Below are 10,000 nucleotides of genomic sequence, written 5' to 3' on the forward strand. Positions count from 1 at the left end.
ATTGTAGATACTCAATTTTCTAACTTTTTGTCATGAATTATATCCTTTGCAAGACAACTACTTATCAAGTGCTTCAACTACTTTCCTACATTGGCTTTGAAATCATTTTTTTCTTTGTCTCGATAGACAACATGCCTACAAAGCAAGAAATACATACATAAGAAACCAACTAGTTTAGTTCAAATAGTTTAGAATGCATAGAATCCTTACCTCAATGCTTGGATTCTTTTCTTAAAACCACGAGAGTAGGTTTCATCTGTAATTTCTTCTTTTGTACACAAACACCTAAGTTCGTATCTTTCTTTCGTAAGGTCCATACCTTATCTTGAAGGACATGTAATTCATGTGTATGCTATAATATGATTTTTTGGTCATTACAATGCGAATCAAAAATTTGTACAATCTCATTTTCTTGTCAATGCACCATGCATTTATGAATTTCAGCTTGGTGAGTTAGAGCTTTGCAATAGCCAAGCAAGGCATTCTCTCCATCGTTGACAAAGGTCAATAAACCAGTAGGATTTGCAAATGCAGGAGAGTAATTAGTCATAGGACTCAAAGGATAGAGCGAACCATGTGACCAAATATCTACATGTTTTGCTCCCTCTTCTCTGGTTCTTTCTCTCTCTGCGAGTGTCACTTGTGCGTTAGTTTTTCTTTGCTTACATAATGGCTCATATTGAGGACCCAAGTGTGGTGAGGACGTTTGTGGGTGTGGGCAAGAAAGCCATTATGTAAAATTGCAAGAAAAACAGGAGAACAACATTGTGGAGATGTTGCAAAGAGAAGAAATTTTTGGAGTCCTTGAGTCTCCCTCCAAGACGATGAGGTGCATTCATTGTAATTAAAAAGACACGTTCCTCAATCATCAAGACCGTTATGGCGCTATGGAAAGAATATACTTGTAAGTCCTCTTTTTGAATGGTTGTACTAAGGACCTCTTTTCTTTTACCCCACCTATTTTCTAGAGAGAGAACGTCAAAAAAAAATCTTAGAAGGCTTTCCAAATGACCTCCAAAATTTCCTAATGCTTGTTAAGTGATCTGATGTATCCTTGAAAACATAAAATTTTTCATTACTGAGTCCATGAGGCTCTTGAAGTAGCCAAATTCTTACATTGAGTCCCTGTGTTTTTTTTGTATGTTTTCCAACCCTTACAAAGGTCGTACTACACCTTACTCCACCAAGTTTCTAGGTTGAGCCACAAGAGAGTAACACCCAAAGTATATCGAATTTCTTGAATCCAAGATCGATGGAAGAGGAGTTGTATCCCACTCCCTACATGAAAGGGGTTTGGGTGCAGTAAGAAGTAAAAGGTATATCCAAAACAATGACTATATCCCACTGACTATATCCTCCCAAAATTGCCAAGTAAGCGGTTTTTGACACCCCTAACTTCATTCCAAGAATCTCGAAAATGGTTTTTTCACAACCCTATTCTAAACGATAAGCATAAGCTACGGTTTGAAATTATTCTTACACAAATTTATGTAGTGTCTCGTGCTCTCTGTTTCGATAAAAAATTTCTCAATCGGAGTTCTTTTGGTGAAAGTTACGTATGTTATAATGGGAATTATTTACTAGGCCCTCGTATAATCTATAAAATAAACCCAATCTAAATTTCATCAACTAGTGAGTATGAAGGGTACAGGGGACGTCCAACAAAACTCTGGGTGCCAAATCAATGCTAAATTGTTCCAATGTTTCTAAATTTTAGGTGAGTTTTCACCGAAGTTGAGGTGCCATGCCTTAAGAGAACTCAAAATGATGCATAAAACCCCAAAAGTGCTAGAGCAACCTTAGGGGCCTGAGGATTAGAAATGACACAAAATTTTAGGGTTTTTGCCTTAAAATTGGCTCGAATTGTTTTTAAAAAGTTGAAAAAAGATTGATATAACCCTAGGGTAAAACCTTCCTTTTGAATACACTAGTTGTGTCAAAATTTTCAAATTCTACTCCAATCTTCCCTATGGGCTCTAATCGTTTCTGACTTATTTGAGCCTTTCTGCATATTATTACAAACCTATGTGCCCCAAGGCCTCTAGGATTCCCTAGCCCATTGTATGTAGTAAAAATTGAGCATGTTTTAAAATAATTTGAGCTTAGATCATTTCTAATGAGTAATTGTTTATAAAATACATGCTTAGGACTGTATCCACATGGCTTCTAGAAGTCTTTGGCCCTAACAAGCATCAAAGATGCAAAGAGAAAAAAACTGGCCTCTCCACTTTTCAAATCAAACCCAAAATTGTGCCTGAAGCATCCAAAAAAATAATTTATAGCCCATGCCCAATACCAGTGAAGATAAAAGCCCACCTAAACTTTGGAATGAAAGTACAAAACAGAAGAAAGTTTAGGTTAGGCAAGACTTTGTTTGGGTTTTTATGTATGTTTAAAGTATAAACTCTAAACTAATCATGCATTAATTTTTTACAAAGCCTACTCCTAATCGATGGGACTAATATCAATCATGAGAGCTTTTGGCACTTTTCTACTCAAGGTGCTGAAAAGCATAAACAATAGTTTAGAACTCCGTCAGTTTTGCAACCAACAAAGCTAAATCTATTTGCTAATCACCTAAAATACACCTAATACATGTGCAAACTCTCTAGCTTAGACTAATGCTCCTGGAAAACCATGCCAAATGAAGATTTTGCAATCATTGACACACATAAATCGGGTGAGTTGTTACCAGTCAGCTAGTGCGCTTGGTGGCAACCATCCTTAAGTGTGGAAGCCTATGCCGCACATAGCATGCAACAAGTGCTCAATCTTCTCTACCTAGCTAGAAAACTCATGATATGGTGAAAATATCTATTCTCAATCATACTCAATCTGCAACCTACAATCAACAAAGCAAGGATGCATTCTCATCAACCAAGCATGTAATGCATAAACAAGTGCATGCACACTCAAGAGAGCACATACACAAGCTTTAGAGAGATCGCGTCTCTCTACACACATACAAGCATAAACATATTTTCATGAGGACAATTGCAATGTGAGAAAGAAAAATCACAAACAATCAATAGAGAATAGAAGAGAGTACAGAAGCTCTCCATTGCCTCAACATAGAGTACAAGCCAACGTTGCAATTTATAAAATATTGGGCTTGTCACTGAGTTGAGGAGAGATCTAGCTTAGAGATTATGTCAAGAGCACTTTCACATTCTATAAAGTGATTTTTATACCTTGGGCTTCGGACTAGTCCATGCATAAATTGGGATAAAATTGGAACTCATATGAGCTTGGGCTATCATAGAATCAACATATCACATATGGCATTGCCATTCGATGCTCGTGTAATGGAAATATAATTACATGCAATGTCCGGTGGTGCATGTAACACCTTTATCTTCATATCTGCAACAATGGGTAGCTCCAATGAGGAAATAGACTTTTATGCTCACTCTGCTCTTTGTCCTCATTTCAACAAAATGTTGCATCACCATATTTGGCATCTTCATGGTTGGGTTTTGCTAACCCTCCCTTTTGACCAAGTCTTTAACCTTCCCACAACACTTTTTAAAGAAAGCTAAAAATGATGCATTTAAAATATTAGCCCTTGATACTCAACTTTAACCTTCCTTATTCCATCTTATCTTGATTGACCAAGCTTCGCATAGGGTAGACCAAAATGCTAATTGGCATGTCTACACTTATCAACGCTCAAATACGAAGTTCTCTTTGTGGCACGAAAATGTCACTTTATCTCTCATTATAGCCTCAAATCCATAAAATATGAATTCAACATGTTGCTTATCACAAGGAAAACTCTCTCTCTCTCTCTCTCTCTCTCTCTCTCTCTCTCTCTCTCTCACACACACACACACACACATTGTGTAAGGTGTACCAATTCAAATACATTTAATGTGTTCTTTATTCATGGTTGGGTAAAAGGACCACAAACACGATCATAAATTAAAAACATAGAGTCCATAAAGATTTGAAGTGCACAATACAAATCTTTTGTATAACAATTTTACATTAAGAGAAATAGGATAGCTTGATGCATTAAAAGTTAAATTGGTTTTGTTTTGGGATGCGTGCATGTTTGCATTCATGCATGTGTATCTGCTATGTCTCTTTCGCGGGGGATTGGGATAAATAGACCAATTTGGAAAGATAAAAAGTTATGTTGGTTTATAAATCTTTTTAGTCCATCAGTGGATATGTAAGCGTGATAGTGTTTACATTTACATTAAGTAATTAATCTGTTTTAATATTTGCAGTGTTACTCTCTCTCTCTCTCTCTCTCTCTCTCTCTCTCTCTCTCTCTCTCTCTCTCATTCATCATGTATAGACTTCAGGCATATAGACATGAATTAAACTACATAGACTTCTCTCAAAATTTTCCTTGAGAGAGTTGAGGTTAGATTTACAATACATGGTGTATGTATATATCAAATTTACTAAGCTTTTAAGATATAAATTGTATTAGCTTTCAGCAGCAATCCATGAACTTCAACAAAGAAAAAGCAACAGGTCGACGTGACGGCGTATGCTCCTCGCTCTCTCCTCCTTCTCATCCTCTAGCTCGCTCGCTCGCTCTGTCGAGATACTTTAGAGAGCGACTCCCAGACTGCTGAAATTGGTTTGGGGTGGTGAGATGATGTGGCTACTGCTATGTGTGCTATTAAGCAGCAGCTGGGTGATGCTCATATGCAATGCGCAACAGCAGCAGACGCAGCTCTCGGTGCAGCATTACCAATCTACCTGCCCCAATGTCTCCTCCTTCGTCACCCAAGTTATCACTTCCATGACTGCCCAAACCAACGTCGTGCCTCCTGCCATCTTGAGACTGGTGATGCATGATGCTGTTGTCCAGGTAAGCTTCCATAATTAAGCTTTTCCTGATAAACAATGTCTGCATATCTTTCAGCTTAAGAAAACTTGCTCACCTTTAGGGCTGTGATGCTTCAATCTTGATAACTTCGTCGATAAACAATCAAGCTGAGAGGGACTACCCTGACAATCAGAGCATCCGGCAAGAAGCCTTCGATGCGATTGAAAATGCAAAAGCAGCAGTAGAAGCTATTTGCCCCGGTGTTGTTTCATGTGCGGACATACTGGCGTTGGCTGCTCGGGATGCTGTTGTCCTAGTAAGTTGCCAATTTCATTTATAACAGAGTAATATTGGTTTTTATTGTGATAGGTTATACTTGGACATGCACTTTTGAAAGTGCATGGCCCCATTCACAACACCCCGTCAGCTTGCATGTGCTTTTGCCTCTGTACAAATTTACATCACACCAAGGCAATTCTCTTCTTTTCTTTGCATAGCAAGCAGCTGAGTTGAACTAAAAAATCTTTGACTGGCATGGTCAGAGTGGTGGACCAACGTGGGACGTTCCTCTTGGCAGGTTAGACAGTTTGGTTTCCTCTGCTTCCAATGTTGCTCGCCATTTGCCACTTGCCAATATGGATGTTCAACAACTCACCACAATCTTTGCACCCCTCGACCTATCTATGCTTGATGTCATTGTCCTCTCAGGTAGACTCTCTCTCTCTCTCTCTCTCTCTCTCTCTCTCTCTCTCTCTCTCTCACACACACACACACACACACACACACACACACACAGCTAACGTTCTATCACTTGAACCCCCTTGGAGCGCCCATAAATGGTGCCTACCCCAACGGGAAGTAAAACCTGTTACAAGAACGCCGGTAGGCAATTACAACCACAAATGGCCAAAGCATAAAACTGAAAAACGCCAAGGGGGAAAACCTATCCCAGTGAGGGTAAAAAGTATTATGGCAACTATCGTAGGAGGAAGGAGAAAGAGGGAGGAGGTATCCATCAAAGCCTATGAAAGATAGGCACCCAAACTATTATAAAGAGGAAAACCACCCAAGAAGATATAGGATGTAACTAAGAAGGCCAAGACAGCATCAAAAGACGCACTAAGAGGCAATCACAGCATAAGAGGGTGAAGGATAGGAGAGAAGAGGCTGAAGAGGCAATCACAGCGTAAGAGGGTGAAGGATAGGAGAGAAGAGGATGAAGAGGAAATGGAAGAGGTAAATCAAATGATGATCAAGTTTGATACTGTGAGCAAACCTCTTGGGACCGGGCAGCCATTGGATCTCAAATCTACCGTCACAGGTATCCTCGCACCGTCCTCCGTAGGTCGATAGCGCACTGAACGGACCTCGGGTGCAACACCTGCAAACAAGCAATGCAGAGGGGGAGGGACCTACACAAGCTGGTAGGGGGAGGGGCCTACACAAGCTGTTTTCAATCTATCGCAAGGTCTTCAATCTCCTGCAAGAATTCAACTACAGAGTTGCAATTGCAGATGGGACCCTCGTGTTGACCTTTCACATCAAGCGCATGTGGGTGCACCAACGAATTCGCATATAGAGAGAATGTTATAGGCATTCATCTCATCAAACTCATTTCAAGTAAACGTGTCTTTCATGTCAAAACATTGAAAGAGTATTCATCAAAGGATCCGCGGACCAAGGATGACCGTTCATCATTTATGGTATTTTTGAAATGTATCATAAAAGACAAACATATTCTTGACTACTTTCATCACAATCAGTTAATCCTGTCGACAAGGCATTGGAGTGACTCCCCTATATGCCGCATGGTCTGCATCAAGTTCAACAACTGAATCTACCTGGACTCTTGGAATGGCAGACGCCGGCCCAAAAGCTTTCAAGATAGCGCTCCAATAACATAGGATGATCTGCCAAATCACCCTCCTCCAACCACTTGGAATCCAAAGCAGGATAATTCCCGAACGTTACCAACTGCGGTGGATCTTACCTTTTACCTTCTTTTCCTTGTGTGCAAGGACTTAATCCAGCTGAAGGATTTCTTTCACTTCTTCAACTTCGGGTTGTTGATCATCAATCATGTCTTCCGATACCTCCCCTTGGAAAGGGCGTAAAGGCTAACATGAAATTCTCCAATGAGGAGGCAGTTCATTGATCTTTTCTAAAATCTGAAAAGGTCCATAGTACCTCAGGCTAAGCTTGTCAAAGTTGACGATGTGGAAGCGTGCCAAGAGAGAATGAGAGAGAGAGAGAGAGAGAGAGAGAGAGAGAGAGAGAGAGAGAGTTGAACCAACCAGCTGGGCAATGAATTAGATGAGAATACAATGAGGGCTGTACTACTCTGGGATCCATTGGTATCTCCCTCAAAGAATTGCCCTCTCAGAATCTTGTCAACTAAGTGCCTAAAGACAAAATAAATATTGGGATCATAGTGGGCTATTCTCTTGAGATGCTATGACTTTTAACACCCCTCTGCAGCTCATAGTGGACATATTGATGAAGAAGCTACCATGGACACCCCAACAGAGGCCTCTACGGGTGCACTTCGGGTTTGCTACCACCAACCTTTTACCTGAGAAGAATGCAACAGTTGCCTCATAGAAAATTGAAATGTAGACCACACTAAGTCCAAGAATCCCCATTTGTGAAATGTGAACACATCACAATTAAACTTTCCTAGACAATGAACTTTTGAAACACATCCTATCCATAATGCGGCCAACAACCATGGATTTTCCCAACATCCATAGTGTTTTGTATACATCGTGTTGGTTCCTTCTAATGCATGTGCCTCAATAACTTGAACTCCCACACACGGGTCCAAATCATATATAGGGAGCACTTTGTACCCCTCTCTACCTCTCACAAGCCTCTCTCTGGTTGAAGCAAGTTTGTGGCAACATTCCACACGGTTAGAGACCTCGACCCAAGGCCATCGTGGCCGCCGCCATGTAGTCTTCTTGGTGGAAAAACTGCCTTTGCCACCCTCATTAAGCTTGCCTTTGCCTCTATCCTTTTGTGAGCTCACATATTGCCTTTGGCTCTACATTCCCGAGACAAATGGATCGCCAGCTCCATTGTGAACTTTGTGTGTGTTGAGGGCGCTAACTGAGTATTGGCAAAAGCACTTTCCATATCTGAGAATCAGTTTTGGATCACCTTTGCCATCAATGTTGAGACGATTCCTTTGAAAAGAATCAAACATGCCACTATTAGTCATGTACACATGGTTCTATGTGCCATGTGGACATGCTTCGTCGACTTACAGAGCCAATTTTCCAATTTTTGAACCCTCTTGCACAAATGGTTTGTACACGCGTTTTGACGGATATTATTACACTCCGGTGGGCATCCGGCATGACATGCATGTAGTTCTAAGTTAGAGAAATCCAATGAGCCATTCCCCACATCGATCGGATTCTCGGATTAGCTGATGTGCGGGCATCAGTTGGGAGAGCACTGGACAGAAGAGCAAAGCAACCTCAACGTTTTTATAGAGCATCAGATCAGCTAGCATTTTGCAGATTTCAGCCACTGGAGTTTTGGCAACAGCAGATCACCCCTAGCGCTTGCCAATTTCAGCAACCAGCCAGCGTTTTCAGATTTCAGCCCTCGTCATCGCCAGAAATCGGCTCAGATTTGCTCTCACAAGCTTCCTGTTGCAGTCCGGTGCTTCGGCAGCCCATCGAGCCTCTTGTCGGCCATTCCCTCACCGGCATCAAGTGCTCACATCACTGTCCATCATCAGTTGCGTTTTCAGCCCTGGTTCCCGCGATAGATCTGCTACGTTTTGTGTGCCAAATCTGCGTTTTTGCAGCCAATTTTCAGCCCGTGATTCTTCTCACATTCGCAGTGCAATTCAGCCCCAGATCTACCCCTTGATTGGCTAGAAGGTTTGACGGCAGTTGTCACGTGACACGTCTAACCCTATGTGTACGTGGACAAGCTACTTCATGACAAGGGTTCGGTTCAGTTCAATCAGCCTAGATTAGGAAGTGATCCGGCACTTTAGTGAGTCTGTTCGCAGACCGTGCATGTCCAGGCACTTAGATTAGATGCATATCCTCTGGTTGCACATAGCATGACCATCAGATTTCCATCAAAACCCATCGGGAGCATTTTTACAGTGCACTGACCTATTTTCCCTATTTTTGACATTTTTCACTTATTATTTTTAAGTGACTTTTGTTGGGAACTAGGTAGGGCAATTTTGCTAAATTTGTATATATAGAAAGCTAGCCTAGCACTTTCTGGCAGAAGAGGCAATTGGAGCTTCGGTTCAACAGACACCTTCTTAGCAGGACCCCCTAGCAAGGCCTAGCGTTTTTGCAACACTGCAGCAAGGCTAGCGTTTTTGCATCCACAGAAAAGCCTTGGCGTTTTTGCATGGCAGATCAGCCTCGGCGATCACAAGAACAGCAGATCAGCCCAGCGTTAGCAGATTTCCTCAGCAGATAGCAGATTCCCCCGCAAGATAATTTTCAGCCCTAGCGTTTTTGCATCTACAAGACACCTCGGCCTTTTTACAGATCTTGGCAGCAGATTCAGCCCTAGGCTCAGCGTTTTCAGTTTTCAGCAGTCAGACATCGCAGAAGAAGTCCCAAACCTCGTAGGTCTCACCTTCTTGCAGCAGTTTCTCGCCGCACGGTGGGATCCATCGAAGTTTGCAGTTTCAGCCCGGAAAACGCAGATTTCAGCAACTGCATTTTCAGCGCGTCGTCGTCGCATCGTCGCCATCGACATTGTCACCGACATAGAGTCAAAATTCAGTAAGTAAAGATTTGCAGATTTCAGCCCTTAGCATTCTCAGATTTTCAGCCCGTCTCGTCGTCGTCCTCATCGTCGGCAAGTCCAAGCATTGTAGAGATTTGTACAATCATAAGTAGACCGCTCTCGCCGTAGAGAGTGGGGCCTTCAGAGGAGGGTTTGACAACATTCTGGTGTCGTATTCTTCTCTCTCTATCGCTCAATCTCAATACCTTCATGCACAGGTTTATCCACTTTGTTTGTGATCATTTGCACTCTCACACTAAAGGAACGGAAGGCTCTCCCTTCCGTAAGAAAAAGGAACCTTGAGCACAGTTCGGAGCACTCATCTTGAGTAAAGTTCAACATTCACTTCCGCTGCACCTTACAGCAGCCATGTACCTTGCCGGTGATGCCATTAATTGGTATCACGCATGGCAAGAGGCACAATTGACCGCGCACCCAAAA

At 41.8% G+C, this 10,000-nt stretch overlaps 1 protein-coding gene across 1 annotated transcript; it reads left to right on the top strand.

Moving 5' to 3' along the window:
• The first annotated feature begins 4,306 nt into the window (after positions 1-4,306).
• On the top strand, positions 4,307-6,935 carry LOC147460420 (peroxidase 55-like). The gene is made up of 5 exons (XM_086507512.1): positions 4,307-4,828; positions 4,908-5,102; positions 5,329-5,494; positions 5,943-6,022; positions 6,255-6,935. Exons 1-5 carry the CDS (start codon positions 4,610-4,612, stop codon positions 6,363-6,365), a joined length of 771 nt encoding a protein of 256 aa, XP_086363638.1. The 5' UTR covers positions 4,307-4,609; the 3' UTR covers positions 6,366-6,935.
• The last annotated feature ends 3,065 nt before the right edge of the window (positions 6,936-10,000 follow it).

The sequence above is a fragment of the Adiantum capillus-veneris genome, chromosome 3 (genome assembly GCF_014529385.1).
Source record: "Adiantum capillus-veneris isolate H3 chromosome 3, ASM1452938v2, whole genome shotgun sequence".
NCBI classification, from domain to species: domain Eukaryota; kingdom Viridiplantae; phylum Streptophyta; class Polypodiopsida; order Polypodiales; family Pteridaceae; genus Adiantum; species Adiantum capillus-veneris.